At 38.8% G+C, this 16,940-nt stretch overlaps 1 protein-coding gene across 4 annotated transcripts in view; it reads right to left on the bottom strand.

Moving 5' to 3' along the window:
• pcdh9 (protocadherin 9) overlaps positions 1 to 16,514 on the bottom strand; it is a 202,342-nt gene extending 185,828 nt beyond the window's left edge. For 2 of the 4 annotated variants that reach the window (XM_008404416.2, XM_008404417.2), the window contains exons 1-2: positions 15,557 to 16,514; positions 11,966 to 15,093 (exon numbers count right to left, since the gene is read on the bottom strand). In XM_008404416.2, the coding sequence (XP_008402638.1) occupies positions 11,966 to 15,001 (3,036 nt within the window). In that variant the 5' untranslated portion in view covers positions 15,002 to 15,093; positions 15,557 to 16,514. The remainder of the gene's footprint in view (positions 1 to 11,965; positions 15,094 to 15,556) is intronic. The other 2 variants (XM_008404419.2, XM_008404418.2) reach the window with 2 other exon arrangements.
• Between the last annotated feature and the right edge of the window lie 426 nt (positions 16,515 to 16,940).

Genomic DNA, 16,940 nt, shown 5'->3' with positions numbered 1-16,940 from the left:
ATATATATTCCCAGAGATAAGTTTGCCTTCTTTTCAAGTGCCAGACGGATCTTGATCTTAATTCAGCACAATGACATCAGGGCGATGACAAATTTCAGTGAAGATTCACTGCACGCTCTGTGAGAATCCTCTTGTCTGACGCTGTTCTCTCATTTTTCTATGATTTGGTCAGTTTGTCTCCCCTCATTTTATGGAACCCCGATTAGTTTTTCTTCTTATTTCAGTGTCAAAGTCGTGATTATTTCATTTATATTTTTTATCCTTGTTTCGTTTTATAACAGCACCTTCTTGTCAAAAGCCTATGAAAAAAACAAAACAAAAAAAAGAAAATTTCACTTTCAGTGGAAAGCTTCTATCAGGGAATCAGTACATATTATTATTAAGACTCTGCTAGTCTTATCTCTTTCAGACAAAAACACATTTCATATTTACAAAGGACGCTATCTTTCCTGTACAAAGAATTGCTTTGATTGAGAGGAATGTGATGCCACAAAGCCGCAAAAAGAGGGGAAAGCCTCACGTAGAGGTTTCTGTATTATTTGGAGCCCCTTAATCTTCCTAGCACATTATGAGTCTCTTTAATGTCTCTGTGGAGTTCAATATTGTTTTAAAATGTGGGCAGTTACAGAATTTATTCTTGTGTGAATAAAAGGCTGCAGCCTACACAATATTTTCCAACAGAAGTGTGGAATGCATCAAAGCATATTCTCTCAGCTACTTTAGTGATCAAATACAAAAAGGGAAGGAAAGAAAACACCATGGGAACCTTTATTTTGTACAATGAATACTATCACAACTGATACTTATGTAAACCTCTACAATATTGAACATTTTCATTAGAGGATTATCCATGTTCACCTATTTCTCTTGCTTTCATATTACCAGAATAGTTCTACAGCACTACAAGGTGAGTCGTATAATATTCTGCTTTATGTATGGATCATATAACTGTCAGTTTTATAAACACACGTTGTGAAATGCACAGTTCCTAAGGAAAGCACATGAAACTACTGGTAGAGGACCAGAAGTCAAATTAGTCAGATTTTTTTTTTCCTTTTTTTTGTCAAACAGAGTTAAAAAGGCATGTGACATCATCCTCATGTGGATAATTGTTCAAGTGGATGTATGCTCTGTCAGGCGCACTCAATTACTTCATGGCAAAATTGTATAAAAGAACAAATGTGAGCATGAGGGTTATAAATCTACTTCAATGGGCCGTGTGTACGTCTGCAGTAGACACGAAGGGTGTCTGTGAGATGCCTTCACAGAATTTAACAATTCTAGTTGCTTGAATGGTTCAGTTTCAGCCCATTGTGAGACAAGACTTTTGTCTCATGTGCAGTCATTTAATTGCTCCGGCTTAAAAAAAAAAACAAAAGAAAAACTTGCATGTTGCTTTGTGCCTTTTGCATAATAATTGGGAGGATGCTGCACTAAATGGGTTGATTATTCGGAGTGTTTCAAGATTCGTTCTGTGCATATGTCGTATCTTAAACCATCTCTAACGGCGCCAGAATAGACCTGTTCTACTGAACTCAATTAAGGCACTGGCTTTGCAGATATTTCTGTAGCCTCATCGTTGCATAGGAATTTTGCTTGATTTGAGGAAAAAAAAAAAGGAGAAATGATGACACATTTTGAAAAGGCAGGCAACATGGTTATACTTACAGGATTCGGGTTTCAATTTCAGACAGCTGGTGCACATAGCCTTTATAAAGTGACCATGTAGATGGGGTCAAGCTTTAATACCTATATTTATATATATATATTTTTTTTTATTTATCTGCTTCTTTTCCTTCCGCCACTCTCAAATGCAGACTAAGCTCTGCTTCTGGCTTTGAAACCGAGTAGACAGATTAAGCTGAGTTAGGCCTACTTTTCATAAATGTGTTGGTGTGGCACTTTGAAATCCTCCACTCCCTCTCAGCCCTATACACCTTTTCCCCCTGCAATAGAAAGAAAACAGTTAAGAGGTGACACATCTGCGCTTCTTTATATGAAAGGTAGCTGGAGATTAACGAATGAAAGAGTCAGTACTGAAAGCCGTTATTACAACAAAGGGAACGGAAAACACAAGTCCTCCTCTATAGGAGTCTGCTAGACACCCATCCACACACGTTTTGAGAGCTTTTCTGATTAAGATGATCCAGATGGTGATGATGAAAATGGGAGGGGTGATAGACTGATTTATTTACTTTTTTATTAGTTGCTGCTCAGCATAAGACAAAACTACAATTACTTTCTATATACTCCAAAACCAAATAATCATTGAAATAGAGCACATTAAGGTCCCATTCTGAAATTCCACTATAAATAGAGATTGGGATGATAATATCTGTGTGCCGTTTCTTTTTTATGTAGGAGATTAACTACATATAGATGACTTTAGGAAGCCATGTTAAACTACAGTCTTTATTTACCTTTTGAAGATGTAATTTGAATGAAAGCACACACAGAAGGCATATAAAAATGCTAAATTAATGCTGTGGAAACACAGTGTGAATAACTTTAACCCCATTTTATGATTCTTCCGGTTTTCATGGTTGTACAGCCCTCACTTCTTACTACTGCTGCTGTGTAGGAGCAGAGGAAGGAGGCTGGGCTATCACATTTAAAGAGGCTACTTATGCACTTTATGGGTACACTTTTGATTTAACGGTCATTCCTAAACATTTACATTTCGAAGTATTATAAAATTTAATTGTACGTTGAAATACTATCTTTGTACTTTTTGTTTAACATTCCATTTTAGCTACCATCTTTTTTCTAGTCTTAAGCCTTCACACTACCAATCTGCTCTAATTGGTCATAAACAATTGAGTCAAAAACAGTTGGAGAGTTGTTTCCTGTGTCACCTGGGTCGAATCATGAGAAATATTAATTTGTTCAAGGTCTCTCTGTGTGCCTTAAGTACACAATCTTGTCTCATATGTCAAAACAAATACCTCTTAGCTGCATTAAACACAGGAAATAGTAAAAACATAACCCTAATATGTAACGTGTATGAGTCTGCATGTGAAGACACACACAAACTGTCCAATTAACTAACTGCCAAGAATCATTCAGTGAGCAACCAATTTACCTTTTATCCTTCAGCAAAATTATGACAGCTTGTGTTCATAAGTCATCTGTACTAATAGTTTTATCTTTTTTTTTTAATTACACCTTGTTGTAAGGATGTAAATTGTGCCAAATTTAAGCACAAGACTGAAATCAAGCAAATGCACTTTATTGGGATTCCATGAAGTAATAAAAAATGGAGAGGATTAACATCTTTGATTTGGGGTTTGAAAAAAAATGTTTAAAAGACCAATAAACTGTTTAGCACAAAGAATGATATTAGAAAAAAAAAATCTCTTTATCACCCGTCATGGGTATGGATGAAAGTACAAGTTCATAAATGCTACAACATCTCAGCAAGTCTTTTGTTTCAGAGATAACTCACCCCCGCCCCCCGAACTTTGAATAAAACCCTCAGCATCAGAAGTTTTTAACAACTGCCAACTTGATCCCACTGACATTCATGAATTTAGGTCAGCAAAGCTCAACACTTATTGTGCCAGCAAACACTATTGAATTTTATTGTTAGTTAGTCATTATGTTGCTTGCGCATCAGTTTCTCTTTGAGTCATTTTCAAAAATACAGATAAGTCAAAACCAAAAACTCCCCCTCTCCAGATATACCACTTGGCAGTCTAATCAGCTGCTGTTCTTCTTTTGCAGGCAAATGCCAAGGGATGCACAAATGGCAGCCTAGATACTACAGAAACTTCTTAACATCACAGAAATAGAGAACAAACAGACAAAGTCAAAACAAGTGAGAAATGGTCTCTTTGAAACATTTATTATGAAATTATAAAGGTAAAATAGCACTGTTCAGGTAAAGCTTTTGTTAACAGAAAAAGAAGGAGTTGCAGTGTACTTAAAAACTGTAAGAGTCGATTCCAGATGTAATTGATGCGGACCCATAAAGGGTAAACGTCAAAAGTAAAAGGAAAGGCAAGGCAAATGACTAATACCAAAATAAAATCATCAATATTAATTACAAGCCCATTATCGTTTAACACAGCACATTAGGCAAGATTACCAGGAGTTCAGTTTAAATGAAACATTATATATACAAGAAAGATTTACATTGATGAGAGTTACAGACCCGATTCGTTGTGAGCTATGAGGCCCGATGGCAAAGCAGTCAATGGCAGTCACATTTAATGTCCAGTGTACAAAAACAAAAAAAACAAAGTGGGGGTGTGGAAGGATGGGGTAGGGAAAGAAGTTGGCTGGCAATGCCATTATCACGACTATTAGTCTGGACACTGGCACACCTCAGTGACAGCTTGTGACTGTGAGTTACTTGACACGACAACCCAGCTGACAAGGTATCCCTTTGGGGTTTGTCATGTCAGAACGTACAGCACCGCAATGCCCAGGCACTGCTGCTCCTCTAATGATAAACAGAGAACAGAAAAAAAAAACAAAAAAAAAAACCAACCAGGAACGAAGTCAGCCCATGTCCTGAAAACAAACCACCCTCATCTATTACTAATGATCACAACGCAAAGGTGAAAACACCCCCATTGTTGGCGATTTAACATTGCATGTAATGGCATTGACCCAGATAGGAGCGTGGGTGAAAGGTTAGGGCTGGAGATGGGGAAGAAAAAGGGTGGGTGGAGGGACCAACTGAGGAGTGGAAGGAAGAAATGGGTCGTCAGGGTGGGAGCAGGGGGGTGAAGGGCATTCAAACAATGAAGTAGCATCAAAAGTTCATTTTCTTTCTTTTTTTTTCTTCTTTTTTTTTTTTACAAAACTTTTTTTTTTTTGCAGACAAGCAAGCAGTCAAGAAACATTTTCTTCCACCCTCTACTCTTATTTTTTTGTTATTGGTATTTAAAGAGAATTCAAATAAGATGTTAATACCACACTGTACATGTGTTAAGCAGCAGTTTTTCGTTTTCTTGTCATGCAGTGTTAGAAAATTTACGAGGTTAGTATGTCAGCTTGATTGATTGCTTCAGAAAAAAAAATGGGAAATGCAGTTTGCAGATTCTTGAAAACATGAAGTTGAATTAAGTAATGACAGCCCCACAAAAGCCACACAGACTTTTTGTGCAGCAATATCACAAAGCACAAGTGAATGATGAATTTGAGATAAATGGGTTGCCAGCCAAGAATGATGGACAATCAACAAAACCAGAAAGAGAAAAAAACAAAAAAACAATGTGCACAAACACATGTAAGACTATTCAGTATGGTGCAACATTTGTCAATATGAAAACTTAGTAGTACATGTGTCTTGGAGGAGAAAAAGGCTGTAATGAGAAAAGATTTGTCATTATGTGTTAAGAAAAAAAAAACTATTAGAAACACAAATGCCACATAAATACAAAAGGAAAAAAAAAGAAATCAAATGTAATTCCTGGTAATTTGCCATTGTCTGTGTTTTTGTCTAAATATTGCCCAAGGTTGCAAAAAAAAAACAAAAAAACAAAGAAAACAACAGAAAGATTATAAATACATAAATACGATACATAAATATATAAATATATAATTTTAACAGAATAAAAAATATAAACATACTAACATACTATATAAATGAACTCTAAAGTTCAAACAGTGCACCAACAGGGGGTTTTGATTTATTTTTGGTGTTTTGTGCAGACAAAACATGATCACCCTTGGGCAAAAGTCTTCTCAGATAGTTCTGCTCACATCTTCTACCTTAGTAAAACTTGCCATCCATTTCATTTCCTTTTACCCACCTAGACATGGAGTACATGACGAGGTTCTTAAAGAAATACAATTTCTCTGCGGCGAAGGGAAATCCTACTCTGGTGATTTGAGGCTTTGATGGAAAACTTTTTTCACAGACTTATTGGCTTACCGTTTAAGGATAGCTACAGTTGTCTTAGAGATATGCTACATTTTATGCAATAAGAGAACACAGTACTAAATCAGTTTTTTTTGTTTGTTTGCTTTTTGCAGCTACCTGTAGTTTGCTAAATAATTAAACTCCTGTTGGCAACAAGCTCTAGACAAGATCACAAATTTGCTTGATTAAAGTCTTGATATTTATTCATCCAGCGTCATTACTAATTCATATCCACCAAAACGCATGGTATTTTACACGTGGGTTGTTGTTTTCAAGGTTTGAAACCCATTGGAACGTCATTAATCAGAAGTATCAGGGGCAAGTAAAGCATTAGAGATCACAAACAGAGTATCCTGATTAAGTGACAGGATAGCTGGGGAGAAGGATGTATGATCACAGTCGACAACAATCACTGGCCTCTCTCCATCTTCCACCGCCAAACTCTGCGTCAGCACAACCCAGAAGATATAGCAACAGACTTTTCCCCTCAGGTGCAACATTGTCATAGTTCATTAATCTTCTCAAACTTCTCCTGCTGCCATCAGCCCCCGTACATACTACTAATCCCCTTATTAATGTGGCAAATGAACCTGCACAAGAAGGACGACTCCCCCAAGGCTCCATAATTACAATGGTCTGTATAAACTCCTGTTTGCATTGAATGTCCATTCATTAAATGTACCGACAAGACAACAGCAGAATTACTGAGCTAAGCAGTCATGTTTCTCTCTCGCAGGATTTTATAACACTCCATGCTTTAATCTGTGTACTCCATCAAGTATAAAAGTTAATAGCCTGCTCATTATTTGTTACTTTGAGTGCAACATACGTCTGCTTTTGGTATAATGGTCGCGATAGAACGAAAGATGACACACAAGCCCTGGCAAGTCAGAAGAAATGTACTTTTTTGGAATTAAAAAGAGCTCTCTCCTTTTTAATTCCTAAAAAGAGAGACGCTGTGGTCTCTGTCCCCAAAGCTAAGGCATGAGTTGTGGTGTAAAGAAATACGTCGTAGAAGTGCAAGTAAAATAAAAGGCAAGCACTACCTCTACTCTGCCGTGTAGCAGAAATTAAACACACCCTTAAAAAAAAATGTAAGAACTTAACACATGGATTTTAAGGACAAAGATATACCTGCTAATTATTTTTTGCCTCCTCACACGGATCTCATGCAGCAAAACGCAGAGGAGATAAAAAACATGTTTGCTGTTTGTGAAAATCTACACATGCATCTATTTGATTCCTCGTTTTTTACAATGTTGCTTCCGAACCCCGCGAACCCCCCACTCAACCATGATAACATGAGCCCTGGGATCTGATGCAGAGCACATAGTTAATGCATAGCCACTGGGCTCATGCTACGATAGTGAACCATAGCTATGCCTAAGACTACTGACAGGATGAGAGGAAGACTGATGGTGATGATTATATTTGGTTTCTTAGATGCTTGTGATGCCTTGTGAAACTAGGACAGTTTTTTAAAGCTTTTTTTTTTTTTTTTTTACTCCAGTGCTGTTTACACTAATGCGGGTCCCTAGAGGGTAAATAATAAGCGAGAAAAAAAAAAAAAGAATGGGTAGGCCAAGATTGCTTCCACTGCTATCAACAGTTTAGGCATGGTATAAACCTTATACCACAAGGCATATGTCTGTGATAGCACAGTTGTAAATGTCTGCTATTATGATTCCCTACATGGTCTATGCTCCAAGAAACAAAGGTCAGGATTTGCTGTTGCTTTCTATGTCTTTTATCCCTGCTCCTTTTTTTGTCCATCAGTTTTCATTGTTATTGATTGGCACTGATGCTGCACAGAAGTGACTGTTGGAAACTGAAAGAAAATTGCTTTTTTAATTCTTAGGGAAAAAAAGGTTATTTCCTGTTAACTTCAGGTGACAATGGATGTTTGTTGTTAGCTTGTTAAAGAAAAGTAAATGCTAAATTTCATCATTCTATCTTTCACCGCTGTGATGGATAGAATGAAACAAATTGCACCCTACTTGACTTCAATTTCAGTATATTACGTCAACTCCAATTTTTCAACCAAAAATGTAATTAGTAATAACTTTAAGTCATATTGACACAGTTTATTATCTATTTGTATATAAGAAATCTTTAATATTGCCATTCTTATCTTCTTTTTCCCCCCACCTAAAGCCCAGTTACTCTGCATGGAATGTGATATGATAATCCGATGATATTGCTTTCTGGATTTACTGTCTGCTTAAGGTTTCACTCAAATGTAATTGGTGTTATTTTCATTCTTGCTTTTAAAGAGACACTGTGCTAATCTTCTTTTTGTTTTTTATTCAATATGCTGATAGAAATGTCAGGAATGAATGCACTGCTCTCTGCGTGCTAATTGTGTGTGGTAATGACATACAAATATCAGTACAGATGGTTGGCAGTGTACAAAACATTCAAGTTAAGGATAAAAAAAAAACAAAAAAACAAACGAGATTAATATATTTTTAACCATATTGCAACACTTTGATTTTAGATTGCCAGGTCTGTTATTTTAACTTGATTGTAAACTTCAGTAACGAGAAATTTTTAAAGTAACTACGACAAACCACATATCAGAATCCGAATAATCTCAGTTGATCGTGGATGACAATGTAAAGGTGGATTATTTTAATTTGATTCATTTACTTTTATGTAAGAGGAATCCATCTGATTAATCCTGTAGTGAAGGTGTGTGTTCAGTTAGCACTGAGGTAATCAACATTTCACTAATGCAGAGAGCAGCTCCTCATTCATTAAACATCTATGTCTGAGACATGTCATTCCAATGTGTAAATTAGAAGAAAAAATATTGACCTGAATCCAACAAATCAAAAAGAAATAGACGACAAGAAAAATGTTTGTTGGGAACCTGTTAAATAGATAAGTCAACTAGTACCATTTGTTTTTCAGGAGTTAAACAAGGCCAGAAAAAAAAGTTGGATGGTCATGATTACAAATCTCACATCCCTCAGAAAAGACCCTACAGTGGCTCTGGGTCTGCACTGCATTTTTGAAATAATGTAACGCAACTTTAGATGGAAAAAAAGGAATAAGACATGACAGTATTAGATTGTGAAGGATTTCAACATGGTCATTGTCATGACAATCTGCCAAAGTGAAGAAATTATGAAATTATCTGTGACCTCTTACGATTTTGACGATGTTGAAAATATTGGTAATATTTTAACTGAACAAAAAAATAAGTGAAACTGCTCTTTTTTTGTGAAAATTGGGATTTCGCAAACAATTTAAGTGTTTTCCACATTTACTCTGATGCTTCAATGAAAGAAAATGAAAAGAGAGGCTGTTTTGGTTTCTGCAGCTCACTGACTGTGATCTGAGCAGGTCAGTTGTTTATTAAGAACATCTTGCTGGGCAAAGTTGCAAACCTTTACAAAACAAAATGATACAGCCATAGTGGTTTTTAGATGAAGTGTTGTTAGAACTTTACTAGGAATACTTATTTTATTTAAAAAAATCCTTTTTTACTTTGTCTTGTTTTTCAAAAGCACTAAATTATTAATCTAACCTCATAAAATTTGAGACTAGTTTAAACCCAAATTAGAGATCTAATTTTTGTCTACGTGACAGTTTAAATTATACACAATAAACAGATAAATTTAGGTTAAAATGTGATTTACATTGTGAAACGCCTGCCCTTTGCTGTTGTTGCACAGATATGATATTTATTATTTTTCCCTTAAGCTTTATAAAATACATATTTTTGAGGTTGCTAAATCTTTACATGGCAACCGCGCACTACACTCAAGTGTTTTGTATTTAAAATTGAAATACAACATTTGAATTTGTTTAAACAGTATGGCACTGTGTACTTCAAGTCTTAAGTTTTACATTTCTGCTATGATCATCACAAGTTGCCCTAACAGCACATACAATCTTTTTTTTTTTGAGGCAATTTTCCTATTTTTTATCTTAAATGGCTACATTTACCATCTTGATAAAATTGCACTCATGAGCTTAAAAAAAAATTACTTCTTTTTATTATAGCAACAATTCCATGTTAAAAAAAAGTGTGTGTTTATATTGACTGAGCTCATTAAAATAAGACCACAATGAATGTTTGATGTAGCTGAAGCTGAAAGAATTCAGAGAAAGCACGGACAATTGTACATTTTGTTGTTATTCATTAATGATATGTTCATATTTTAAAGTTATTTCACAACATTAGTTCATGTATGAATTAATGTGTATTGCAGAATTATGCATAACCTCTTTTACATTATTGACCATTACTTTTGTTTTCATGGGCAATAAAACAATTGGATTGTATCAGCAAGTTCAAACTCCTACAATTGGTGTTGGCATAGAAGTAAGATTGATTGGCAACTGAGCTGCGTAAAGGTCTGTACTGGTTCCATTCATGTTGTTTGTAAAGGTTCCATTTATGTCGTACACAAGTACTTCAAAAGACATGAATCAAACTTCATGAAGCTCAGTGAGCAAAAAGGTACATTGTAAGTGGCACGATAGAGAGAACACATTGGCTCTGTTTGTGTGCTTCTTTGAATCATTGGTTAGAATTATTGATTGCAGTAAATCTTGTATGGAATTGTGGGATGACTGAGCAGATCAATGAAGTTGTGCTTACAGTATAGTGTCATATCTCATATGTTTCCATCTAGAGCTGGAATAGAGCACCCCAACCACGTCCCCCTTCCCCTCCAGGCGCAACCACCATCACCTATTTTATCGTCTCTTCTCACATCTCTCTCACATCGCCAACTGCACATCAACTGGTGAGTGACGCCACAATGAATGCCTCTTTTGACTGCTGCCTCTCACACAGAAGCACATTAAATGCATCCCAGATGCAGTGACCCGGAGGTATGCATCCACGGGAGTTGCACGGTGTCATCGCTGTAATTCCACTCTCTCCTCCGGATAGATCTTATCACTCAGATCTACAACTGCCATTATCAATCTTCCCCTGTGCAGCCTCTGCATCATTAGGTGAGAGTATTTCACTAAGAACTCTAACGTGGGTTTCATTCCTGTCTTGTCCTCTCTTGCATTCCACTGCAAGTTGGCATGGTGCCAGGCTGTGTGCCATGTAGCGCAACAGTGCCACCTAAAGGTTCAGTACCACCACATGTCAAGCCTGACCTACAGACTCTGATCTCACAGCCCTCCACTTCTCTCCCTGCGGTTTCTCTCTTTTCCCGTCTTTGTCCACGTGTGTTCGGTTAGATTAGAACTGTGTGTTGTGTAGTGCTGCTTTATTAGCAGAAAAATTAATAAGGCTTTGATAAAAAAGCAGCATGGATTACGTTGAAATTTGAGGCTCATTATTGGCTAATCCTTTTTGAATTGGATGTGTATCAAGTTCCAGACGAGCTTTACTCAGTTCGCTAGTGTGATTTGAGAGCAGGCATTTAATTCAAGCATAGATGATGAGGCAAAGCTTACAGTGACATTCACAATACCACTGTAGCGGTCTAATTATTGACTATTGTTGCAGCAGCAGGTGTTGAAAAGGTTACAAAATCTTTAGTGATATTACAATAATACACATTAAAATAAAGAAACAAACAAAAAACATGAAAACACTGTTATGAGAAGAGAGGTGAAAAGTCTGCTTTTTTTCACGTTGGCAGCATTTTTGCTGTGATGATGAACGTTATCTGAGTAGATAGGCAAGAAAAAAATGTTTCTTTCACAAAGAACATTGAATCACAATTATTGTTGTGTAGATACAGTTTGCCAGTTTTTCTAAACTGGGTGCTGAAGAAAAACTGTAAGGCAAGAAAATTGCTTGCATTTTCTTAAATATTAATTCAGTAGTTTTAATAATAAAACATGTTGATAATTATCATCCCCAAATTACAATTCTGAGTCCATGATCAACTCCATTAATTAGCAGGTGGTCTTTCTTTCTCTCTTTCTTTGTTTCTATCCTTCTTTTTTTAATTTAGGTTGAGACACAGAGGAATTTGTTGTAACTCTCCAGTACTGTTTTTCTCTTTCTTCAGACTACCCTACAGTGGGTCCCTAATCTAGACTGGCACTTCAGCACTGTGGAACAGGGCAGTTATAGGCAGTACTTATAGACCAGTAAAAGTGCTCCTTTACCTGCTGTCTGGTGTGCATGGGCCCCTTCGTTTTGAACCCTCCTTGGGAGCTGCTCTCTGAGGCACTGAAGTGGTCGGAGCTTGTGGAGGATCTCTTGGAAAGGGTGTCACAGCCCCCAACAAATGTGTTATCCAATGGGAGTTCCTGGATCACATGATGTTTCTTGACTGAGACAGGTGTGTCAGCCTTCAGGTGGAAGGCCGACTGTGGTGAGGCTGACTTGTAGTGCCGAGCCAGGTCGGGACTGCTTGGTTTGAAGGTGGTAGTAGGTGTGGCATTCCAATCAAAGCGTCCAATCCCTTGTTCTTCCAGCTCAGTGGGCAGGCTGATGGTTCCGTTAATTGGTTCGTGGGCAGGATCATCCGGTTTGTTCCCCTCGATGGTGACAAAGTTGAGCAAAGAGCTTTTGGGGGACTTTCTTTTCTTGCGCTTTTTCTTTTTGTTCTGCTTGTTTTCTGTGTTGGGTGACATCCACTCAGCCCCTTGTTTTTTTCTCTGTGCGGCTTTAAATCTGGATGCATGGCGACAGCGCAGCAGCACGGTCACAAAGATGACAATGATCACCACCAATGCGCCAGTAACAAAGGCTATCATTATGGTTAAATAGTCACCATTTTGATAAGTTTCACTACTTTCACCAATGTTTCTGTCTATTGGGGTCTCCATGGTGCGCCGGATGAGATCATAAATGAGTGTCGCGTTGCCCACGGTGTCATTGACATACAAAAATACAAGCACCAGGGTATGGAGTGATTTGGGATAGCCTAGGTCACTGATATTGACCACTAATCTGTGTAAGCCTATGTCAGTTATTGCAGGCTTTTCTTCCAGTGTAATGTTTCCAGTAACGGGGTCAATTCTGAATAAACCCTTGTTATTCCCACTCACAATAGTGTATTTCAGTTCAGCATTCATCCCGGTGTCACCATCAACAGCAAACACCTCAGCTACCACAGATCCCGGAATAGAGGACAGAGGGACAAGCTTGAAAGATGTGTTAGAGGGTGGATAGATGACAATTGGCGTGTTGTCGTTAACATCAATGACATTGATGGTCACCTTTGCGACTGAGGAGCAAGGAGGCCTGCCACTGTCCACAGCCTTAACATCAAAAGTATAGGAGCTCTGTTGCTCCCTGTCAAAAGACACATTAGATTTTATCACCCCAGAGTATGGATCCAGGATAAAGTTCTCATTGTCATTCAGAATAGAAAGAGATACAGCAGCATTTTCTCCTGCATCTGAGTCTGTCACAGTTATCACCCCCACAGTGCTGTATTTAGGCAGATTCTCTGACACAAAGAACTGAAAGTGGTTATGTGTGAACTTAGGATTGTTATCATTTTCATCCAGCACAGTCACAATAACAGTTGCCTGTGTTTGCAAAGGGGGAGTTCCGTTATCTCTTGCCGTTACGGTGAAGAGGAATCTGTCTTGATCCTCCCTATCAAAAACCCTGGATGCAGTCAGGACCCCGGTTTTACGGTCCAGATCAAAAAATGATGCATTCGGTCCAAGCTGATACACTATCTCTGCATTCTTTCCACTGTCCTCATCTGTAGCGGTAAGAGTGGTGAGGAACAGGTCGCGCTTGTTGTTTTCCATGACGGGCAGCTCGATGACTGGCTGAGTAAAAATAGGTGGGTTGTCATTCTCATCCTCCAGCCTCACTCTCACCAAGGCCGTCTGATTCAAACTCGGTTTCCCAGAATCTGAAGCAACAATTTTAAAGTTGTATTCCTTCGTCCCCTCGTAGTCAAGCAGAGCAGATGTTTCCAGCAGATACTGGTTGTCGTACACAGCTTTCAGATGGAAAGGTACATCCTTCTCTATAAAACAAATGACCTTGCCATTTATGTCAGTGTCCCTGTCTGAAACTGTGATGAGAGCAATCTTAGTATTGATGGGATCCTTCTCCGAGAGGAAAACAGTCCCGTTAATGGGACTGATTATGTATCTCAGGTCTATATTAGGTGGATTGTCATTAACATCAGTCACATTTATAGTAACAGTAGCTCTGGCTGGACTTGAGCTGCCGTCGCTGGCTAAAACAGAGAGCTTGTGAATAGCAGTTTCCTCCCGGTCCAGAGGTCTCTGTACTGTAATTAGGCCAGATGTTGTATTTAATGCAAAAAGTCTTTTAGTCGCAGGAGACACTTGAGTTCCAAATACGTAATGTATGTCTGCATTTGCCCCAATGTCTGCATCTGTAGCCTGGAGTTGCACCACAGATGTGCCTATGGGGGAGCTCTCGGGTATATGCACCTCTATCTGACTCTCTTTGAACACTGGCTTGTTATCATTGACATCTGTTACAGTCACCTGAAGAATGGCAGTGCTGGATTTCTGTGGACTGCCACCATCCTCCACTTTAATCTTCATCACATAAGTATCCTTCTGCTCCCGGTCAAGATTCTGCTGCACAATAAGCTGGGGCCACTTCTCCCCCTCAGGCGTCTCCACAATGTCTAAACCGAAGGCACTTTGCCCATTGATCAGCTCGTATTTGTGGACACTGTTGGGGCCAGTGTCTGGGTCAGTGGCAGAAGGAATAGCAAAGCGGCTGTTAATGAGAGTGTTCTCTGGGATAGAGATGTTGATCACAGGGGACGGGAACATGGGGGCATTATCATTTGTGTCTTTGACGATTATTTTGATCTTAATCAGCCTGAAATAATCATTAGGCAGGATAACCACTTCAATTTCAAAGGAGCACTCACTGTCCTCAAATGAGGGACCGGGGCACAACTTCTCTCTGTCAATTCGGTTTGATGTTGTGAATATCTCTCCGGTACTGCTCAGAACACGGACCAGTGGGTTGTCTCCAGCTTTGGAGACCAGCCGGTACACAAGATTTGCACTTGTCCCAGTGGCAGCATTTGTATGGGAAATGTTTAAGTCCTTTGGTATATTTCCAATAAGGACATTTTCTTGCAATTCCTCCCTGATGGGATAAATTAATTCTTGAGCTATTGACGGATCAAGCCATACGCAGGCAAGCAGAGCAGCCAACAGGTAATAGTCTTTCAGATCCATGGCAATTGTTAATTTCTCTTCAGGCTTTGCAGTTTAATTATTCACTTCTGTGCAGTGTTGACCACGATGACAGTAATCTTCCAAGAAAATACCTATGAATACATGAGAGAGTTTCTCTTCAGTGAACTTTCTTTAGCATGCACAGTAATGATGCTTATTCTACAACCACTTTTCTAAAATAAAATTGTTTTCCTCGCTGTTGTCTTTCATGAGTGCGTAATATTAAATTCAACTGCAAAAGTTCTGCCAAATATCATTTAAACATTCACAAAAAACAGCAAATTCTAAACTGCAGCAGCATCTGTTCCCCCCACCCCTTTGCAATTCCTCCTAATTCCATGCTCACCAAGAATCTTTCACCCTTAAGGCTGGAAAACTTCACAACACATTACACAGTCTTAATAATTTCTCACTTAAATTGGCAAAGTTAAAGAGCTTAAGCTGTGTGTGGGCTCCTAAACGAATGAATGCGCATGAATGAAGCCTACAAAGTAAGCTTAGTCAGATGTTTATTTCAGCGGGCATCGGAGACCTATTCTTATCCTACATACATACCCCAAATCCGTTGCAGCAAAGAAGAAAAACTGGAGTGTGTCAGCTCATAGTCGTCTCATCCCTTGATGCCGTATGCGAGTTTATTCAGGTAAAGAGATCCCTCTCTGCCTCTGTGGCGTTTTGTTCCAGAAAAGAGGGAGAAAGAGAGAGGGGGGAAAAAAAAGCCCCCGTGATCAGACAGATGAATAGGTTTGAAGTAAAAGCTGCAAAGCGCAAAAACTGAGGTTAATGTGAGGCTGCATAGCTAGTGTCGCAGTTCCTTTCTCCCAATTTAACTTCAGGAATGGACAGGGAATGACGGCGCGACCTGCGAGGATTGCGGTGATCAGCGTCGGTCCCCCGGCATACCCAGCAAGGTGATCAGTGTTTTGTGATGCCTCTCACAAGTAGAGATCCAAAAAGAAAAAAAAAAAAAAAAGAAAATCAATGGTGATCTCCCGTAAACGTCTCGAGAAACCCGGCTTCCCCCGCCCCCCTTTGCTTATACCCGGCTACCTGTGAAGGTGAAGGTGCCGATGAGGTGAAAGCAGGAGGAGACACTCGTGTCCCGTCATGATTCAACTTCACGCAGCTCCATCAATAATTGCACAAATGTTTGCACGAAACAGCAAAAAAAAAAAGAAAACAAAAAAAAAAAGATATGTATATTTTTTTTTTATAAAAAAAAGAAGAGGTGCAAAATCTGAGATTCAGTCCCACTCGGAGATGTCAAGCAACATAAAAAGCCTCTACTGTGTTATACACCGATACTCCGAGAGCACACTGCCGCTTATCCTCGCAGTCTCACTCCCAGAGCAGAATATCTTGCACTAACTCTTTGTAAACCCATAGGAGGGGTGGTGAAGTATACCACTCCAATGCTCCCCCCTCACCAACCCCGTCGACCCTCGTCATTGGACACCGCCCATCTCTTTCAGCTGCGTTGTCAAACCAGAGCCGCGGCACTATTGGTCCGCAGTCACGTCACTTAAAGCGGTCCGGAGGGTCGTCGGCGGCGAGCCGCTCGGAGAGGATGCTGCAGGCTGCAGGGAGACGCTTAACCAAAACCCGGAGGCTGGAGGGGGTTGATGATGAGGATGACGACGAGGATGATGAAGCTGGCAGTCCTACTGATGATAACGTCTAAATAATAATAAAAAAAGAAGAGGATATTCTTTCGCTTTTATATTATGTGTAGATGAAGACAAACCTTACTGAGTGCCTTTTAAAGTGACTCATGAAAGCGCAAATGCCAACCTGTTTGTCTGTTGTCAGGTAGGCTGCAATAATTGGTGAGCTGCTTTGAAAATAAATAAATAAATAAATAATAAAAAAAAGACACTCGGTGAATTTTGGCACAGCAAAAATAATTAAAAATATATATCAAAGCTTAGAATAAAAGCTT

This window comes from Poecilia reticulata, linkage group LG3 (genome assembly GCF_000633615.1).
Source record: "Poecilia reticulata strain Guanapo linkage group LG3, Guppy_female_1.0+MT, whole genome shotgun sequence".
NCBI classification, from domain to species: domain Eukaryota; kingdom Metazoa; phylum Chordata; class Actinopteri; order Cyprinodontiformes; family Poeciliidae; genus Poecilia; species Poecilia reticulata.
This window is presented reverse-complemented; position numbering and strand designations above follow the sequence as displayed.